The 22,944-nt window shown below is 36.0% G+C and overlaps 1 protein-coding gene across 5 annotated transcripts in view; it reads right to left on the reverse strand.

The window, feature by feature from the left end:
- The window catches only part of EPHA6 (EPH receptor A6), a 373,338-nt gene that overhangs the window by 327,027 nt on the left and 23,367 nt on the right, over positions 1-22,944 (reverse strand). For 4 of the 5 annotated variants that reach the window (XM_077174587.1, XM_077174585.1, XM_077174590.1 and 1 more), the window contains exon 2: positions 19,154-19,218. The exons of the other annotated variant lie outside the window; for it this stretch is intronic. In XM_077174587.1, the coding sequence (XP_077030702.1) occupies positions 19,154-19,218 (65 nt within the window). The remainder of the gene's footprint in view (positions 1-19,153; positions 19,219-22,944) is intronic. 5 annotated transcript variants of the gene reach the window in all.

Here is a 22,944-nt window from a genome sequence, read left to right on the forward strand (position 1 = left end):
ATTGAAGTAAATCTCTTTACAAACCTTCTAATTTATGTCCACATAAGACCATCACCTTAATTATAGTGAAAAAACATGTTCATTATTTTCCTGCAACCGAGTACGGGACATTCAGATTGTAGTACTTACTGCACATTAATGCTACTGGTTTTATCAATATTAAAAACACTCTTTATGTAAAAAAACAAATCCAGTATTAACCATCCCTTCAATGGGTCAGGAAGTACAAAATCAAAGGCAGCAGGAAAGCTCTGCTTAAACACATCTGCTTTAAGTTTTTGCAGATCTTTAGTAACCTGCAGGCTTGTAGGAAGCTTTGTCCTTTACTGAACTCCATTTCCCACAACTCACTTCAGAGCCCAACATGAAAATATTTGGGCCATCATCTATAAAAAACAGAAAAGCTTTAAGCATGCTCTTCTTTGTGGAACAGTAGGCTTTTATTAAAGCCTTCTTTTTTTCCCATTTGTTGTTTAACAATACCTGGAAATAAAAAATTGAAATAAAATGAAAATATAGCAACTTACATTACGTTTCTAATCTATCTATTCCATCCAAAAAGCATTAAACCACCTTAAAAAAATTGTTACACACCCATGCTGGAGCACTATTTCTCATGAATTTTAATGTATATATTTCAAGAAGTCGAAACCTTTTTTCCTACATGGGCCAAATCACTTCCACGTTTTCTTTCTGTCAGAAATATTCATGCAAAACATTTTTTGAAAAGACCTCCTGGTAAACAATCACATTTTACTCATGTTCATCTATTAAATATGTTTGGACTTGCAAGTAATCAGATGAAGAGGGGAAATCTCTATAGAAAGGAATTCAAATTAATTCAGCACCTTTCCTTGCCAATGAGTTTCTTTTTCTTTGTGAGTAAAACTGTGACTGCTGTTTGCTGTAGTTGAAGGAAATCTGGAAGCAGCTGCTGTAATTTAAAGCTGCTGTGATCTGCACATTTCCCTCTTGACCCATAATTCCTAAAAGTCTCCATCCCAGTGCTCCAGTTCTGAGCTCCATGGGACGTGATCTTTGCTGTGGTCACTCTGGTCACCTATCTGCGGATTTTCCTTCAGTTGCCTCGGCCTCAGATGAAACCAAGTAATTGCTGAGAGCTGCATCAAACAGTGTGCAGAGTTCTGTACTTGAATTTGGTTTCAGGTGAAGTATGGGGAAAAAATAACTTTTGTGATCCTGTGAAATAGAGAACTTTTCACATGCCACTGAGCTAAGGGATTAAGCTACAGAGAAAAGGCTCTGCTACCACAGATCAGATGTTTTGATAAAAGTTTCTAACCTCTTGCAGTGAAACCAGACTTCCTGTAGAGTTTTCCCTGAAAAAAAGGTCTCCATGTAAATTCTCACTACAGTAAATCTTGGTTTTGAAATTCAGATTAGAAACGCGAATGTAGGATCAGTGATTGCAGCTCTTGTGGAAAGGCAGATCACCGAATACAATGCAATGGTGTGAGAATGGAAGAGAAAGAAAAAGCTTTAACCAAGATTTAAGAGCTTCTTAATTCCAAATGTGGGTCCACTACTGGCTGACCCTGAGGTAGCTTGGAGTGAGATAAGCCACTTCTTTTTTGTTGCATTTCCCAACTAAGATTTGATCTTTTTCATGGGAAGAATTTGCCATTATATCATTAGCACTATGCTCAGTAAGCCTGAAAGGTTAAAACCTGTTTGCTTTACAGAAATATCAGGTAAGCTGAATCATTTTGGAGTCACAGAGGAGAAATCTGTGGAAGACAGGAGGGGAATGCATCTCCCAGGACAACTACAGCTGCACCAAGGGTCTCCTCTCCCTGCTCTGGAGAACTGCCTGAGAAACTCAGTAAGTTAATAAAGGTAATAATAATCCCACAAGAAATCTCCCTACGTGATGCTCTGATACAGAATCAAAGCCCACAGGTAAGTCTCACAGCCTCAAACTTGAGATTATGTTGCAGGGGAAAAAACCCAGTCTTCTGAGGTTATAAAGCATAGAGAGAAATTCACTGGATCTGGGATTCATTTTTGTCAGGAATTCCCTTCTGTGATGCTATTTACAAAAAAAATAGCAAAAGCATTCTTAACTTGATCAAGACAGAGCCACTACAGCTTTACCCCTCAGATTCAGTCAGGAAAATCCTTATAGTGTCAGGTCTTATTTTTCTTCCAATGCTTGAACTTTGCATCTTTTGCCTTCCTTTTTATGACAGATAATGCATACAAGCTTTATATCAAGTCATTTTGAGAAGAAAAAAAGCCCAAAGAGGTCAATGATGTTAGCCAGAAAATGTTTTACAAAGAAGGAAAAAATAAGCAACTTGCCATTTGTTAAAATGAGCTGTTTGTTCCCAAATGCTGTTGGGTCACTGGGTCAAAATATGTTTCAATCACTGTGTGTATTCATTCAGGTATCTGTGCACCTTTAAGCACTACATGTCACTACATCACATAAATTCAGTAACTCTTACAGTGGTAACACAAAGGCTGATAAAAATGCTGTGCTTTCACCTATTTTTTTTTTTTTTTTTTTGGTTTTTAGTCTGGAGACAAAAGAATAGAAAAGAACTGACAAGAAATGTCCTTAAACAAATTAAAAGGAGTTGATGTAGGCAGAAATATTTTTCTTTTTGATGTATTAATTATAGAATCATCCAAGATGGAAAAGACTTTGCAAAGTCTCCTCTAGATCAAACCAGGATCAACAGTGAATTCAAACTACACTGCTCTGGGTTTTGTCCAGTCAGGTCTCAACACCCTCCAAAGATGAAGAATCTTCAGATTAACTGAAATTGAACTGAAATTCAGATTCTGGTATCTTATTTGTATGTTAATAATGGCAATATAAATATGACATTTTACATGTAACTTATTTCTTCAATTGAAAAAAAAAAACCCAGCATTTCCAAGTGTTCCACTTGGTATTTTGGTAAAATGAAGTTCCAGTATCCATGTCCCTAAAAGAGTAATTTTAGTTAGATATATTATTTTTATTCCTTGACCATAAAACTTTAAGAGGTTAATATTTATCTGGATGAACATTTCTTGAGGTCAGCTTTCTTTCCAACAAGGTAAACTGATCAAAATTCAGTTTCCTGGTAGAAAACATAATAGGTAACACAGGCAGTTAATTACTTCTTTGATGAAGTCACTTTTCAAAGAAAAGAGTGTTTCTTTGGATGGGGATATAATCAAGAAACAGAAGATAGTGTCTTTCTTCTAGAGCACCCAGCTCATCATCAGTCATCCAAAAGAACTTTCTGTTTTTTTCTCACTATTTCTAGTGCACCTGGGAATATTTTAGTGTGCTTGATGTCATTTTTTTTAATCTCTGTTTTGTACAATTGGGATTTTTTTTTCATATTAAGGGTCTCAGGTGATACTTCATTGGTAGTTCTCTTTTTTGCAGACCAGCAGAATAATTTGGAAAAGGCTCCTTATCCTCCAGTTCCTCACTGGTGTTTTCAGTGGAGTGTGACTGGTTTGATAAATTCTCCCAGTAATTTCATGCCTTCTAATGACTTTCTTAGGAGAGCAGCAGTGGTAAGAAGCAAATTGTATGAGTAAACATGAGTCATAATAGAGAGTACAGTGTTTCATAGATTAAAAATAATCCTTCTGTTTTGGTTTCTTGAGAAGATTCAGCAACTAACTGATGTGGAATGGGCTGATCTTTTAATCTTTTGGAATTCTCATGTGGGCAATAATATGGAAAAATATTTTTAAATATGGAGAACAGAAGGATGTGAACTGAAAGTATGGCTAAATAGCTCTTGACTTGTGGCATAATCATGGGTATTAAGAGAAAAGATATCCATCAGATGATTTTTTTCTGCTTGCCCTACAAAATGACCACAAAATCCGTTATGCTTAAGGAATTTCTCAACTGGCAATAGTAACACAAAACACAATATTTCTATCAGTTAACACAAGTAAAATCACAAACATTTAAATCAGACTAAAATATTTAAAATTTCTCAAAAACTTAAATGCCAATATAATAAATTGAATGTTATCATAATCTTGGAAAGATCCCATATCTACAAAGTCTGTAGTTGAAATGATGTTGGTTTATCACCAACTTTTCATACTTTTTTTTTTACATGTGACCAGAGTTTTCATTGTTCACATACGCAAAATCTCCACCTGAACAATATCTTCTACATAAAAGCAGATTGTTTCCTCAATTTTTGACCTACCTACTCTGTAAACACAATCCCACCTCTCCACAGAAATGAGAAATTTTTATAAATTAGGTATTAAGGTTTTTCACCCAATAGATGCAAGATTGCTTTCAAAATTGCCATCATTCTCTTCTCTTTCCTTTTTGTGCTGTCAATTAACAGATTAAATGTATTATCATTCTCAATTCCATCCATTGATTCAACTTTTTATGTCTCAACAGTCTAAAATAAAGCATGCTTCATGACAGTAAAAGGCAGTTTGCCAAGATCCTGCCCTGCAAGGTACCTGCAGGCCTCTCAGCCTCTCACGTGCAAAATCAGTAGCCTTTTTTAATCTCATCACTCATTGTCCCTTGTAGAAATGCTGTGCATTTTTCTCCACTCCAATCACAAGAAAATTAGTCTTCAATCAATGGGGACAGTATATTTCATATATCTGATATCATACCTTGTTAAAGAGTTGTTAGATTTCATCTAACTAGGAGAAAAAAATAACAGCACTCCAAACCACTAAAGAAATTTTGCTGCGTGAATCCTGGAATTAGAAGTGATGGACACGTGCCACATTGCTACTCTGGTTTTCTATGTAGACAGATAATGAAATTCATTTTCCAGCAGAAAATTCAAAATGTTTTAGGTAACCATGACTATTTACAGCTTAATTAAAATACTGTATAAAATGCTAAGAGTATTTGTTTAATTAGCTGGGGACTTGTTAATGGCAGTAATGGTATCTAATATAAATATCTGTAGATCATTCTCTATGATTATGCATTCTTGAGCTGTGCTGCCTTTTAGAAATTATTATTTCCAAATTTTTGTAAGTAAGTCTGGCTTTTTTGTACCCGCTGTCTCACAAGTTTTCTGGCTGCATTTTCTAGTTCCTTTGGCTCCCTTCTCCTCCCTTCCAGGCTGTCTGCAGGCTTGCAGCATTTTCATTTCCTCTAGCTGCATTGCTCAGGTTCCCCTCAGTGCTCAATCTGTTCTGCATTCACTTTGCCACGTTCTGGGCTGCATTTGGAATCCAGAAACAGGAACTGACAGTTGGTCAGTTGGAAAATGGGACAGCCAAGAATTTGTGGTGACATCAGTTTAGTGGACTTTAAACAAACAGACAAACAACAAAAAGACAAACCATATCAAGCATTACTTAATAACAAAATGCTGCATTTATTGCATAAGTATTCAGATTGAGTTTTCTGAGTCAATAGTAAAGTTTTGCCCTTTTAGAAAATGTTGATACCTGGTAATTGATTATGTAGCCTCCATCTCTAAACTTTCACCAGGGTCTCTAAAATACCCTCAACTACAGCCAGCCTTTGAAGTGAAATGAACCCATTTATCAAACACTGAGTGAAGATTTCCTCCAGTCTCCCAAATCATCAAAATTTTATATATATATATATATATATGTATATATATATGTATGTATATGTATGTATTATAATGCTTTATCACTTGAAGGTGGTTTGGGACTTGAGGTTTTTTATTATATTAATGTTCATAACATTGAAACCTTAAACATGTACAATACCTAAAGTATCTTTAAAGCATTGCATAGCCTTAAAAAAACCAACCCCTAATTCAAAACAATGCCAGGCTCCCTGAAACATAACTTTTGGCCTTCCTCTATGCAAGTACATATTGAAAACAAATGCGCTCTTTTCCAAATAGCAACAATTTGGAAAGAGAGATGTTTGTCTTTTTAGCACAGTGACACTGTATGATAGCATCTACTTTTAAAATCTGAAGTGCTTTTTTATTACAGCTATGCATTTGTGTTAAGAGGATGGCAGCAAATGGATGCTAAAATGTTCCCTAGGAAATTTCTGGGGAAAAAAGAGATGTGTTTAGATTGTTAGTTAGCAAGACCTTTTGCATGAAAGCTATGCTGGAAATTCTGGTAATCACTTCAAGGAACAGGACATAGTAAGACAGTATATCCCTTTTTAGGCCATGTTGACCAGGTAATACTGCATGTGTATCATGCAGGAATCATTGGGAACAACTGGGTTTGGGCAGATGTTCAAGAATTGAGAATAAAGAACCAGAGATGCTGACAATTAGGCTGGCACTACCCTATTTAAATGATGAATTTTAAAGGTGTCATCATTTGAAAAGAAAAAGAAAACTAAGAAAAAACAGTCATAATGTAAAATATTCTTGTCAACAGATAATAAAATAATTTCTTTAAAGTTATGAATGAAAACATCATCTTGTCTTGGTATATATTGCTGTTACTTTTTGGTGTTATGTATGATTTTATTACCAAATAGTTTGACACTATTTACATGTTCTATGCCAGTATCCTTTCTAAAATTTAAACAGCTTTGATGTATTAGTGCAAAGTAAAAAGATCAAAAATAAGAATTAAATATTCAACTTTTGTACTGAAGTGAAATTTCATGAAATCAAAACACAGGGAAAAGAAAAGCCAAAAAATCTACCCAAAGTAACTGAAAACTGTATAAAATACACTCTCAATTGCACAGAAACAATTTTCACTAATCTCCAGAAATATTTGTAGTTTCTTAGATATCCTTGACCTTATTCTTAAATCACAATTTAGAAGCTAATCCATTTCCTCTTCACTAAAATCACAGAAAAGAGTGAACAAAGTATTTTGCTTCTTAACATGTGGTTTAACACTTATTGCATTTTTTTTGAAAATATTTAAGTTCTACATAGCAACTACAACAGTTGTATTTAAAATCACAAATCCAAAAAAGGAATTAGCAAAGTCATTTCAAATGACTTCACTGAAGAAGTTCTGTCATTTTTCTGACTAACCTTAACTCTGTGGACATAAAACATGTGATGAGAATTTTGAAAAACCCTGCTATATACAACAGGACTACCGAAAAAGGCATAAATATGATAGCAGTGAAAAACCTGCCTCAACACTATAAAGATTCAAGCTTTACTCTTACACAAAATTTATCTCATTGCTTGTGATTAATTTGATATTCCTTTACTTTATTGTATATTCATAACTTTAAAATACATGCAGGAAGTGGCAGTACTCCAAGGGAATCTAGAGATATAAAATTTAATAATCACAGATTATAAATGATCTCTAGCTCAGGCAACCAGGTTGTAGATTCAGGGTGATTCCCATGAGAAGGGAATATTCAGATCAAAGCCACTGCAGTAACTCTTACCCTGTTATCCTGGCTCTTTCACAGCAGTCAAAGCAAAAAATCTTTCAACCTAATAAACAGTCTTCAGTATATAAAACAAAAAAAAAAATTATGAAGAATAAAACATTTTCCCTCAGGAAATTTCCTGCACTGACCCAAGTGGGAAAAAAGTTTGATTGTTTTCATCTACATCAAGCACTGATTGTATACTGTGGATAAATCAGCAAGACTTGAGATGAAGTCAGATTTCTCATGGCACTGCTACTTGAAATACATTACAGAGATTTAGATTTTTTACTGAGATGGTTTGCTGCGTGTTTGTCTTAACATACATCTATTCCACGAATGACTAAAGATACACATTATTCTGCATGTGAGTACTTCTGGAGGAATTTCTCCATTGCATTTTTCTTTTTTTTTTTTTTGTTTTCTCTTCAAGAAATGTGTAAAATTTCATAGAAGCTCAGTTTTCTTTTCCAATTGCTTTTGATGCATTTTATTTTTAGAAGCAAAGGGAAAAAACACCACAGCAAACGAGCCTCGGAAATTTCAAGCTGAGGTAGGGCACTGAAGGGACAAATTCAAACACTGGTTTTACTGAGCAGCATAAAGAGTGAAGTAAATTCCAGAATGTGCTGTAAGCTCAGAATAGGTGATTGTGCAGCTCAAGTGAGCCAGACTTAAGCACAATCCTAGAGGAGAGTGAATCTATATGCACATCTCATGTTCATATACAGTCATGACGGTATATACAAAACTCAAGTGGCTGCACATTGTAGAACTAACCAGCAGCTTTTGAGCTGACAGCTCAGAACTACAGCTGCTGAAAGAGTCCTGCTATATTCCATTGTGGAGAACTGAAATACTGCAAAAACAGCACATGTTTTTGGAAGGATTCTCTTCAGAATCCTGCTCCTAAGGCAATGTCTGTGCCAGCACAGTGCCAGGGCTGGGCAGTGGCTCATATCCACTTTTTTCCCTGATTGTTCACATCTATGATTATTCTGACCACAAGACGGATACACAAGGGTGGTTCCTTGTAAAATTTAAAGATTAAAATATTTTTTAAATTAATTTGTTTTTTAACTTTAAGCTTCACTTCAAAAGAAATTGCGGTATCTTTAAATATCAACATGTTTAAGTGTTTTTGTAAGGTAAAGTTTAAGCACTTCTACTACACAAGTAAATAACAATAAAAACAAAAACAAAACAAACAAAAAAAACCAAAACAAAACCCATTGCCACCAACAAGCCCACAAAAACCCGCAAACCAAACAAACAAAAAAATCCCTACCCCAACATAAAATGAAAGGTTGCCAAAGGAAGACCCTCATTAGTATCTGGATTTATAGACTAAAACCTGTTCCTTCCCCAGTCAGAGACTCAGGTAAGAGCAAGTATTTAAAACAGCTTTGTGGAGGGCACAGATCCTGGTTTATTTAATAGCTCAGACAAAACTTCATTAGCTGGGCATGAAGTGCCTGTTTTGAATTTACATGTAGACATCTTATTTGCTTTTAAGTGGTTTGAAAATATTAATTTGTGCTGGCTGCACAATGCAATTTGGTACAAAGACCTCAGAGAGCTTTTTCTCCTGGGACTGGTGTATTCACAGGAGCAAGGCTGTGCAGAAACACAAGCAGAGTTTCTGACAGAACTCAGGTCTAGGTTTCTTTCTCCTTAGATAAATTCTGCCCTTACACAGTGCCTGTTGGTGTGGATTTGGTGCTGCACTGAATTGGCTACACCATTTGTGGCTCACGTGGTGGCTTTGTTGGATTTTGTGAAAAATCTCCACAGTTTTTCTCCAATGGGCAGCATAAGGAGTCCCCCAGGACCTTCACTTACAGGTGAAGTTCATGGTCCTGTTCATGGCCATAAATCAAATACTGCCTCACATGGACTAGCACTGTTAGCAGTTATGGCAATTCCTACACTTGATTTTATCCGGAGGAATTCTAACATTTGAGCCTCCATGAGGAAAAGAACAAAACACATGGGATTTCATCAGTCTCTTTAGTTTTCCTTAACAGATGCAAAGCTCAGTACGTGCAGTGGCCTTCCATCAGGAGGGCAGAAAGCCTGAAGTCAAATGACTTTGGGCAGTAAGAGCAGAAGGAAAGAAACTGAAACAAGAACAGCAAAAGCAAGACAAATCTTGATGCAACCACATGGGCAGTGAAAGCAATTGCCCTTAGTTATTTTGTCATGGAATGAAAAGCTAAAGCTAATCCCCTTAGCTTTCCCACGTGGAAGTGGAATCCAAAACTAATCCTTTTACAGTAGCTATACCACATGAAATGGGGTGTTTAAACAAATCCCCTTAATCATCATGGCAAGAATCAGGGAGCTAAAGTCAATCCCCTTAGTAGCCTACAAGAAAAAAGGAACCAATCTCCTTAGTTATGCTACTGTTAATAATGAACTCTACCAAGCCTTTAAATATTTTGATATAAAATCATTAGTAGCATTCTTCTGACATGCCAAGAACCAGTAATACCTAGGATACAACATTTCTATCCAATTTTTATGGAATAAAAATTCTACTTCTCACCACTTCATGATCTATTGGTCATAGGCATAATGCAAGAGTATCCACGTATCCATCAGCTGAGAGGGAAACAAAATGTTAAAGTTCTTCCTTAAGAAAATTAAGAAATTGGGAGTATTCCTTATAGCATGGAAAGCTGATGAAAAGTACTATCAGACATGGAGAGAAATTACTGAACAAGGCCATACTGAGCATATCATTACATTATTCAGCTGTTGTGTCTGCTAACTTTTTTTTTTTTACTTCCTCTACAGTATGCCCAGCTTTTAACACTACTAGGAAATCTAAAAGAAACATTTATTGGACTTCTTAAAAGTCAAAACAAAAGGTCAGGTAGAACACCTGTGCTCTTCAAATACTACATCTCAACAGCGCTTGTGATCTTTCACTTTATCTCTGCAAGTCATGTATTATGTTTTAAACTCATAGGATAGGATTCTTTTGATTAAATACAATAGCAGAGGATTATCCTCTTAAATCTAAAGTACAGTTACAAATTATTATTCATAAATACATAGATTTTATACTGGGCTCCTTTCTATTTTGTTCTCCATGGAATTATGATTATTAAATAATTCTGTTTCCTTATTAGCAGCCAATAGACATTTATACAAACTATGTATTTTCCATTTTTTGAAGTAGATTGGTAGGATTATGTGAAGAGTATCCAATTCTGCTAGGATTGCTTACATAAATACATAATCCATGCGGTAAAGGCTCTGTACTTGCCTGGATGCCTTTGCAGGATATTAAATCGTGAAAATTACTCTCTGAAGTGTATCTTCTTAAATCTGAAGTTCTCCATACAATTCTCTATATTTTGGACTAGCAATTGCTGCACACTTTATTTAGTTAACTGTTCTTCAGATAAGGGTTTTCAAGCTCAAATGCTGTACCAGAGGTTTGAACATTTACTGGCAGAGAGGGCAAGGCAGAGGAGAACTTCTTCAAGAATCAGACTTTCAGTCCAGCTGGAGTATTTTTTTCTCACTTGGTGAGAATTCCAGTGGAGCAGAAGAACTATTTGGATACTATATTTTCATCCTGGCAATGGTTAAAACTCCTGGTACCCACAAACATCCTATAATCCTATCATTTAAAGCACCATCAGAACATATATGATTTACTGCAATTTGCAAAAGGGACTCTGTGTGCCTAAGTATGTTAAAGAGGCTTAGAAAATGTTTCCAGCTTGATAATCAGGTTACTTCTCTGTAATTTAAAAAATTCATTCCATGTATTTAAACATCTGTAAAAGGTTCAAAAGTAAAGTTGGCATGGTTTGGGTATTTTTTTTTTAGCTTTCTCTTCTGTTAAGTCTAAGTAAAGACTTCAAATATAAGGTCAGGCTACTGCAAATCTTTAAGAATATATTAATTCTTTTGTTTTTCATTATACACAGGAGATCCACTTTTAGAATATAAATTATTCCTGGCAATAAAAATGATAAAAAGAAAGCAGAAGTTTGGTTAGAATTTCCCAAAATTAATGAACAAAGCATCTGAGTAAAAAGCAGCACCTGGTCATGAGACAGTGAAGCATCTTCTGTTGCTGCCAATTTTACCTTTCCTCTTTGAAAAAAAAATATTTTTATGGCTTTGGAACAATTCAGAGAGATTTCTTTTCAGAATCCCTAGATATTTATCACCTACTTTAGCATTTATGGGACCATTTCCTAAGCACACAGGAATTTCAAAGAGTATTTCCCAAGAGTTCAGTGCAGCAGTTCTGAAGTCTCTGAAAATACAATGGTTGAGATAAAGAGGTGTTCAGTATGCACCTGGTATTTCCATAAACATTGCTTTCTTCTACTTTATTTTGTTCTGGCTTTTCCTTGATTTTTTTACTGAGGGCAGCACTCAGCTTGTCATTCTTTCTTGCCCCATGTGCCTGCACAGTGAAGGCTGAATTGTAACAGAAAATATTATATTTATATTATATTTGGTATATACATATGAGGGAATTTTTTGAATTTCAAAATATTTGCATGACAGAAACCATAAAATTCTGGAATCCAACACTGCTGAAAAGACACCAAACAGAAAATTAAATCAACCATTCTTCTTCCTCCAACCCACTGTGTTTTCCTTCTCAAACACAATTCTTTCTATTAAAAAAAAAAAAACAAACCAAGAATGTTTTATTTTTCACTAAATTATACTTTCTTTTTTTTTTTCCTTACTGCCTGCATTGGTAAGCCAAAATATTGTAAACTTGTGAGTGCAAGAGATGAATGTGCAGCCTACAGAAATTTAAAAGCTGGTTTTTGTGCACAGAGTGCATGAATGTGCAACCCATGCACGGTACTCTTATTTATTTGAATTTCCAACCAGTCTATGTTTTTTTAAAAAATAATACTGAATTAACATTCATTCTGTGGGCCTGCACAACTAAAACCTTATATGTTTACTGTGCTCCACCAGTTAGAATGGTTCTCACACCTAAAATAAGAAACACAAAAGAAAATAGAAATACTGCTATTGCCACTCTTTGCCCTCCTTTGCTATATAATATACAATACACATTGAAAAATAATCAATATATACAATAAATTTTGCCTTTACTAGGGGTATGTATGTACATAAGACTATTTAAATTTAAAGGAATGGAAAATTAATGTAAAAATATATGCAGCATTACTATCATCAATTTGAGATTTACCACACAATAACACTAAAAATACAACAAATTGCATTTGGTTGAGCAGTTCAGAGACTGGTTCTAATGCTGTACTATTACAGATTATATATGAGCTGTAAGTATATGGCTGTTCTGTACTGGAGCATACAAATTTGTTTATAATCCTCCTCCATTATATCTGCTTCCCTCTAAGTGGTTTATAGGTTTGTATTTAACTTTTGTTTGTTTGGTGGGTTTTTTTGGTGGTTTTTTTTTTTTCTGGGAGGTTGAGGTTTTTTGGTTTGGTTTTGTTTTTAATTTATGACATGTCATTGTTTAGACTAGGAATGGTTTAGATCTGGCAAGTGGCAAGCACCTGTGGGCCCAAAATAAGAACACAACCATGTATTTAGTCAAGCCTCTGTGGAATCTGCAATTAGATGTTCCACATAAAAAAAATCAGGATACTGCTTAAGTGTATGTACACAAAAACTGAGGGTGGACAAATATTATCACATTACAGTGCCTAGCAAATTTTTTGAATTTACCTATTTATGATGGACCACGCTACCATAACCCTGCATCCACCCAGCAGACTCTCAAATTCCCAGCACAGCCACAGCTAATTCTGTGGCTCCAGGGTTTTCCAAGAAAATTAAGATTTTTGCCATTTTACCGGGAAATACAGGCAAACCCAAAAATTTAGACATGCACCAATCTACCTGGACACTGACAGTTTCTAGGACATTCAGTTTTCAAGAAAAAAAGCCTATGTGGTCTAAGAGATGCTTCTAAAAGAAACATGGAAACTGGACTCTCACAAGCAAGTCATCTCATGCGAGTAACTACAACTCCTTTAAGAAAGCCATTTAACTAGATCTTGGATATACCTAATTGTTTAATCTCTGCAGATGGAAATTAATCCCAAAATACTTAGCCCTTGATTTAACCTTTTTCCTCAAATAATGACCTGAGTGTCAAAAAGGATTCTAAATATGGCATTGCAGAGGATGGTATCTGATTATGCCCAAATTATGGCTCAAATACGTGAGTACCAATATTTTTTCTTAATGTCATCTCTGTAAATTCCCCATATTGTGTGAAAATCTGATTAGCTTCCTTCCCTTCATCCCTGTTAAATGTTCTGACAGCTAAATCCCTACCCTCTATTAAAGTTCCTATTAAAACCACAGCCTCTGTAACACCTCTGAAATTCTGCTGATGAACTTTCACAGATGTAACTTTACCACAGCTGAACTGCTGTAGGGGAAAAAGAACTTAGACTTTTGGATACTTTTTTTTTGTCCTCAGAAGTTCTTAGTTAAAAGAATTTGCTGCTTCTGCAACATCTCCCCACACAGCTGCAGTTCTGTGTTCCACAGACTGCTCAGAGTGTGCCAGGTGGCCAAGGAGCAAGAACAGCTGGCCTGAAGCAAGAACAGTGTGGCCAGCAGGAGCAGGGCAGGGCTCGTCCCTCTGTACTCAGCACCGGTGAGGTCACAATTTGAATCTTGTGCCCAGTTTTGGGCCCCTCAGGACAAGAAGGACATTGAGGGGCTGGAGCATGTCCAGAGAGGGGAATGGAGCTGGGGAAGGGTCTGAAGTGTTGTGAGAAGCAACTGAGGGATTTCAGCCTGGAGGCTCAGGAGGGACCTTATCACTTTCTACAGCCACCTGAAAGGAGGGGGTAGCCAGGCAGCGCTCGGTCTCTTCTCCCAGGGAACAAGTGGCATGATGAGAGGGAATGGCCTGAAGTTGCATCAGAGGAGGTTTAGATTGGATATTAGGATTTTTTCTTCTCACGGAAAAAGTTACCAAGCATGGGAACAGGCTGTCCAGAGACGGAGTTGAGTCCTCAGCCCTGGAGAAGTGTGAAGACAAGTCAATGTGGCATTTATGGACATGGCCTAGTGAGGACTTGGCAGTGTTATTTGCAGTCAGACTCAGAGATCCAAATCATTTCCTACCCAAATGATTCTGTGACTGGTTTGGAAGAAAAGTGAAATACTTTCAGATAGAAGTCTTTTCATGGTATTGCTGTTTTATCCTGGTAACTTTCACACAACTTGAATTTTAATTATGTTTACAGTGTCTCTCTGGGACAGAGTTAACTTCTTTCCAGTTGCCCTTTTCTGCTATGTTTATACTGGTGACCAAAACAGTGCTGAGAAAACAGCATTGTTTTATTTAGGAAATTGGTATTAAGTATATAAACTTCCTTACATTTATAAATACAGTTCAAAGACAGTCTGCTTAAGGAAATGAATCGTTAAAAATGTTAAGTATTGTAGAAGAATGTTCCAAGAGATATTCTCCCCATCACTTTCTGAGATATTTAAAAGATGAAGGTGAAAATGGATGCAGCTGCATTGAAAGAAATGTTTGCAGGCTGGCACAGGAAAACATCAGTGCCATCTGTGACAAACAGTACCAAGCCATTCAAAACTCTTATTACCATAAACTACGAAAATGTTTCCTAATTAGCTAAGAATCAGCTAAAAAAAATTGTTGATGAATGCATTTACTGTAAAACAATTATTTTAACAGAGAGGGTAATATAAACAGTCTGGTAGGGAGAAAAACATCAGTACTTTGACAAGATTAGTCTCAAAAAATTCATAACACAAGAAGATCAGTAATACTGTATATTAGCAATTGTTATTAAAAAAGAATTAAAATCCTCTATAGAAACAAGATATTCAAACCAGAATTATTTCCCTGGATAGATTAATTGGTAGATTACCAATTGACAAGGAAACTGTTCAAATAATTGTGGAAACTAAAGTAGTTTCACTGACAGAGTTGTCAAATAATTTAGAGGACCTCTAGTAGGTTCTTTATTGCTGAGGCCATACATTGTGTCTGCTATGACAAGTCAAGATAGCTCTTGTAAGTCTTTTCCACATGTAAATTCTCACAGCTTTGTGCTGTGAGTCACCTTGCCCTCCTTTTAAACTGATTTTTGGAGTGGCTACGCACAAGTTGGGCTTGTTCAGCCTGGAGAAGAGAAGGCTGGTGTGGGGGGACATAAGAGCAGCTTCCAGTTCCACAAGAGAGCTGGAGAGGGAATTTTCACAAAGGCATGGAGTGATATGAGAGCTAATGGCTCTAAACTGAAACAGAGGAAGTTTAGATTGGATATTGGGAAGAAATGCTTTCCTGTGAGGGTGCTGAGGCCCTGGCACAGGGTGCCCAGAGCAGCTGTGGCTGCCCCATCCCTGGAAGTGTTCAAGGGCAGACTGGATGGTCTGAGGTTTGAGCAGTGTGGTCCTATGGCATCCTACCCATGGCAGAGAGTTGAAACTGGACCATCTTTGAGCTTCATTCCAACCCAAACCATTTTATGATTCTATGGCAGAAATTTATCAGGACTGGACATGCCTTTATGGCAACAGTCCCCAAACCACAGCTTCTGAGCAAACTTTGCTCACAAAATTGTGTTGCAATGATTAATGCAATGGGAAATAAATAATATTTTTACATTGAAGATGGAAGATATCTCACCGACTGCAGTTGAATAAGGTACCTTACTTTATTACTATTACTGCTAATGTCTAAAGGAAGGTTGTGGAGTACTGCATTTCAGTTGGGCTTTCAGGTTTTTTTTATTTCTTTCCCAGTTCCTAACTGAGTCCCCAAGGTCAGCAAACTGACTTTGGGTTTTTTTTGCATTTACTTCACATGCACTTGAGACTGCCCACTATCTCCCATCCACATCCTCTCCTGAAACACATGAACTTGTGTCTTCCCATTTTTTGTACCAATCAAAAAAACCCCCAAACCTCTATTCTATATTTTCAAGGTTATGAGGTGACAGATTGGTGAGTAAAGATCTCCTTTCATAGTGCATGCTTTTTCATAAATCAATCGGTCATTTTGAACTACAGCCCAAAGAACAGAGGAAGTATCAGATGTGTCCATTATTAAGGCAGAAATTTTAGACAGCCCTTCACTAAGAAGCTAAACTGGAACTCAGTCAACAAAAGTTGATGCTATTGACCTCAGAGATATTAATGTTTTATGCTGCATTTTTGTAGCTCTAAGCACTAAATTTATTACCTGTTCAAAATACAAGGGAAAAATCTGACACATAAATAAAACACATTTTTAAGAAAAAAACATTGCATTCTCATGCTTCAGGAAGGATGCACAAATAACTGGGAAGAAAATTTTAAATCAAAAGCACATATTATATTCCCAAGACATGAATAACACAGTTATCATTGCAGCTCAATGATGACTGAAACTGCTGAAAGTTTACAAATGTTATGTAATGAATTTACTATAAATAAAAAGTCTGGGAGGCAAAGGTTAAGGTTCTGCAAGTTCCAAAAGAACCTCCTGATTTTATTATGCCACTTCACCCTGGCCTGTTAGTTTAAAATCTCTGAGGCATACTCAATATTACACAAATCCCAAGCATTATTATTTCAGTTGCTCTTCAATTTAATGAAAACATTCCTTGTGACTGAGTGTGCCAGTAAATTAATGACTTCTGCTAATGTCACAGGCTCAGGAAAACCCATCATCCCATCCTCCTAACATCAAAAATGTTCAGTAGAGCAATAATCATATGTCAATGACATTTTTCTTACACACATAAACACTACACAAACACTTAAGGTTTGATTAAAGTAACACATTAGATTTCAATAGTATTGGAACAAAAATTTCTTTCAAAAAACACCAACAATACAAAATTTATCACTCTCCTTCAGGAAACAAGAAAATCCTAACGTGCCCATCATGGGACAAAACAGATTCTTATCTCTGCAGTGATAATCTCAATCACACCAATGCTTGTGCCATATTTTGGATTATATTAGGATACAAGAATAACTCAGATTAGGTAGCACTGTGGACATAAATGACATAAATCACCACCCCTGGAAGTGTCCAAAAAGAGTGTGACTGTGGCATTTGGGGACGTGGTGAACATGGTGGTCTTGGGTTAACAGTGGGACTCAGGTCTTTTCCAATATAAATGATTCTATGATTTTATGCTAAAAAACAGTTTTCTGCCCCATATTTACTCTAGCTCCTTATGTTTTTTCAAATAATTTTGTACATTTTTTGGGAAATAATTTTAGTAATTGAATCCCAGGTTCTTACTGAAATGTAAACTCCTTTATTTATTCTAGTAAGTGCTGCCAGTTCTTAATATACAGCCAAGGTCCTAAGACACCCCAAACCCTCAAGAGGCTGCAAAACTATTGTTTAGGATATGCATGAGGAGCCAAAAAATACATGTTATAATGGCTGTGTTTTGAATTAACTTGGAGTGCACATGTTTTTGTCTGTATACTGTGGCTATTTTGGAGTACCTAGAGCCTTTACGAATTTACACAATAACTGCAATTACATCTTTTGTGCTTTCCAAATGTACTGTGCACTTCAATGGGGCTTATCCCAGTGCTCAAGTAAAACATTCCTCACCGGATTTTCTCATCATGGTAGATGACAGTCCTTACTTTTTGCTAAAGCAAAAAATCCTTGATTCATTTCTCATTGGGGTGTATGACAGTATCTACTTTGTCTGGGATTTTTAATGGAAACAAACTTTCAGAATTAGAACTCAGATTGCATGAGACTGCATACAAAATGTAAAACACAGAAGTATCTGTGAGAGATGGAAATTATGCCCAGGAACACAAAGAAAAAGAGTAATCCATAAAGTTGAAAACAGGCTGAGATTAAGAAATGTCATATGGCTTGAAATCCCTGAAGGCAAAGACACAGAAGGCATTTTATAAAAATGGATTATTAAGGTGCTGAGGGTAGACAGTTTCTACTTCCTTCTGGAACAGAACATGGCAAATAAAATGACTGAAAATGGAACAAGATGTTTCTCTCAGAAAAAACAGTATTTTCTGAGCTCATTTCAGAGAAGCAAGTAATTATATGCCTCATACACGAGAATCAGGAGATAATGCAAGCTAGTATAAAAATAAGTGATACGCAGTATGTACACTGACATCAGAACTACAAGTTGATGCAGAACATGTTAAATGCTCCAGAACAGTGCATCTTACTTTAAAAGTGAAACTCCAAATGCCCCTGAAACTCTGTGACATGCATTAGCTGAGTGGAAAGGAAAAAAAACAGGTTCTGAAAGTGCAGCCACTGGCAAAGCACTGATGGTTGAACTTTAGAGAGTAAAAATGCTGCTCTACCCCATGCTCAGTCTCCCCAAGGATAACAGACACTATTAATGTTTTCATTTTTCTGATTTAGGCAATCTGATGCCATATTATCAAATGCTAAAGTCCATACTGGTTCTTACTTAAACCATAAAATTTTTGTTCCAATTTGCAAAACAGAAAAATATTTTTCCTTTTATTTCACAAAAAAAAAGGAGTCGTAACACATTCCTCCAGCATAGGAATTTTTTAATATTAAACTTTATGATGTATAACAGTTAGCATTGGATTTAAAGTAAGGTAGATACTTAGTACTGAGAAAAGCAAGAGAAGAACATAATAATGTGTACTCATGTCATTCTTGCATCTGTAATTCTTACTCACAACACAGGCAGCTCTACTCCTAAGAAAAACTAAAATCTTTCAGACAAGTCTATATTGGAAGAATATCCACCCATTCACTTCTGGAGTGTCAGAATGCCAAAATCCAGACCAAAAAAATCAAAATGGTGAGAGACTTACCCCATTTAAGGGAAATGTTTTCCATCCTAGTTCTCCGAGGGCAGTTGTAGTATCAAGTAACACAACTGAAAATGGAAAAAGAAATGGTGTTTGTGGTATTGCTTGGATTAGACATAGCAAAGTATTAAAACAGGAAGGACTGAACTTGCCATGCTAGCCAGGTTCATTTGGGCTTTCATGCCTTACATTTCTTACCTAAAAAAAATCTCAAAACTCATAAAACCCCCTAAATCTTTTGCAGAAATCATTGCCAAATCACAGTACACTGCTGATATTTCACCACTAAAAGATGCCTGATCAAACATGCACATTCCTGCAATCTCTTGCCTGGAAAACTGGAAAATCTGCAGCATTAAAGCTAATAAAATACACAGTTTCAAAAGTAAGATTTTTTTATGAAACCCCTAAACTTGCCAGAAATAAAGTTATTCAATTTACAAATTGAGAACACAGAAAGACAAACAACTTCAGTTTCTCTCTTGGATGGAGTACCACAGTGTCAGTATCTGCTGCCTATATTTTGCATAACTTCTGTCATATTCATATTGGGTTTTTTGATATAAGATAGAATGCATGTTACTGTATATTACAAAATGTTTCTGTATTATTTTAATGTTAAATTACATTAACTTCCTTTTACACTTCCATTCACTGATGCTAAACAAAATATACACAGCACATGAGACATTTTACCCACAGGTACTACTGCCCTCTAATGGAATTGTTTCATCCGACCCTCTAACTTCAGGAATCTGTATTAGGATTTAAACACAAAATTAAGTATTATACAGGGCAGTTTAATTATTGAGTGATGTGTTTTGATTGCTGAGTTCCTCCTTACAGCCCACTAATTTCAGTTCTTATTTGAATGGTTAAATGATGGAGAAAAATAATTAAGCAATTAATTTGAAACGTGACCCCACTATGCACACATTTGTGGGGTTTATATTGCTGTGTGCTCTCTTCTACCTCTTGTCTGTCCAAATAATTAATGTACAGCTCTCTCTAATGTGTTTATAGAGAGCAGTACAGCAGCAGCAGAAGTCAGGTCATGTTCTTCTGCTTTATGGAAAAGGCACCTTGGCATGGACACTGAACTTGGAACCTTATTAGAGGGAACCTGACCCAGCATCTTCCCTTCTCTTTTGTACTAGTGACACTTAGAGCTCCTCCACGTTTGAGTGGATGGTGACTTTTAACCTGAAACTGAAGTTTACTGTCTCGTCAACAGACTTACAGGCAAGTAAAAAGCTCAACATAAACCACATAAAAGCTTAATGGTTTATGTGAAGAAATAATGACATTTTTAAAATATATCCAACAAAGAGGAGTATTCTGCTCTCCACTTCTTCACCACTTCACCATATGAAGCTTTGTGAATAATATGAGTAAAAATTAATAACTTTTTACAATCCCTACTTTACTTTAAAAAAAGATCACTATCCTCATTGAGATGATTTGCTGTCTTTTATGTGATTTACAGATGTCACAGTATTTTCTATTTGTGTCAGGCTATCGTGCTCTTGTGGAAGAGTAAAAAAAAGCATCTTCTCACTTGACATTTGATGCAGCAGTTTCCTGTGTAAAACTTTTAAGTTGATTATAACTGGGGATCTGTTACCTCCAAAGGAAAAAAAAAAAAACCAAACTGGATTTATACATTTCTTTTTCATAGAGGACCAACTGCTCAGCAGGTTTCTGAAAACATTTCATTTCATCTTAGGTGTCTGTTTTCTTCTTACCATCTCTCCCCCCCCATTTTCTCTCCACCCAGAAAACATGGCCTATTTGTTATGTACTTGGTTGCCAGCTGATTTGCAAGTTATATCTTGCTCTTTGTCAAGTGCTATTCCTACAGACCTGCAGGCAGAAATAAATTTTTCTCTGAGCAGCATTAATTAGGGTTTAAAGTGTCATTTCAGTTTTACAATTTTTGTGGTAGCAAGACTACAATTTAATAAACATCATCCAGGTATTAAAAAATTAATACTTCTGTGGAACAAGACCCAAAATACAGAAAAGAAAACTAATTCATTTCTTCAGTGGAGCCTGAATTAATTAATTCCTTGCCTGAATTAATCAAGTACTACTTGAAGGCTCAAAGCTATACATTAAAAAAATTAAAAAACTAGAGTAAATTCATCACTGAAAGTATATTAAGTTTAGATTTAGTTGATCCATGATCTAATAATATTCCTCATATACATTTACCAAATGATCCGCAATGAGTAATTGAGTTTTGTTAAAATACAATTTTTGATACATTTGACATACCAAGGCTCTTGAATGCTCACATATTCTCACCTGTAGCTACCAAATCTGTAGGAACTGGAAAACTCAAATCAATTGGAGAATTCTCCAACTGGAGGATTCAAACCACCAAATAACTACTAACCAGAACTAGAACGGTATCACCTTCAGGGTCAAAAATAAAAATCATAAAAATGAAAAGACTGTCTTTCCAACAGCACTTGTATTATAAGACATAAAATAATTATCAATCAGAAATGTGCAAATACTGAAATATCAGGTAAACCTTATGTTTATGCCAAAGAAATGCAAACTCCAGTGAAGCTGTGGATTCAACAGAGTCTGCAACACAAATGAGGACATGGATAAAGCAATAAAATCCTCGAGCACTTCAGAGGTTTGGAGGTATCTACACGCTAGACTTCAGTGTGGAACAGAGACACCCAAGCTGTCTTTAAATGAGGTGATTAAGAAGCAGCCTAGCCCCAGCAGCACAGCCCTGATGGCAGACAGATCTGCCCTGCCAAGGCACTTCCAACTCACAGCTCTTATGGCAGAAAATCCCTCTGCCAAAGAGCTCCAAGCTAAGAGGAACTGCCAGCATGTAAACATCTGAATGACATACAGGAGTGGAGGCTTCCCTTCTGCCTGCAGGACAGGGAAAGTTTCAAAAGAACTGGAAATTCATATGCAAAGAGACTAAAAAAATATGGTGGGCACTACTCCTATGATGCTTATAATGAGAAAATTCCCTAAAAAGCTAATGGGATCACAAAGTCATATTTATTGACACTGGTCCCTACATTTACTTATTTATGCTCCTTTGTATGCCATAAAAAGCTCCATCCTTCTTAAAAAAAATGAAAAGTGTCCATTATGGACAGGCCATTAGCTGCCAGCATAAACAGAAGTGTGTCTGGAACCACTGCAGTGAATATTTTACGGGAAAAGCTCTGAGTACACTGGTTGAGACTCAGCAATGTTATTGACATTTGTGACATCCAACCTCCACTTTTAGCAGGCACTTTTCTGAGGTGATGGCTCTAAAACTTGCACAGTGAACAAGAGTTTAGGTCTGCCAGTACAAAGTCATGTCACGATTCAAAATGAACTCAAAGACCCTTTAAAAAAAACTCTTTGGATAAAAAGAACTCAGCACTTGAATGTCCTTTCTTAAATAACTGAACTGGGGATTCTAACACTTCCATAATAATATACAGATTTGAACATATATCTGCAAGCCTATTGCTTAATTACTTGCATATTTCATTCTTAGAAGTGTTTAGCTTTTTTTTGCCAGCACATACTTTAATATATATTATTATTACTCATTATCTCTTATTGAGCTTCAGTTTCCTTTTTTCTGGACACTATCTTACACTGCTATTATTAGACTTTACAACTGAAATTAATCTTTTCAGAGGTTTTACCTGGTCCCAAGGAAACTGTTTTACCTAAAATTACGATGAGCAGAGCTCCAAGGACTGACAGGGTGGAATTTTAATTTTCATTCCAAAATACTCTTCTAAAGATGAACTCTG

The sequence above is a fragment of the Agelaius phoeniceus genome, chromosome 2 (genome assembly GCF_051311805.1).
Source record: "Agelaius phoeniceus isolate bAgePho1 chromosome 2, bAgePho1.hap1, whole genome shotgun sequence".
NCBI lineage: Eukaryota > Metazoa > Chordata > Aves > Passeriformes > Icteridae > Agelaius > Agelaius phoeniceus.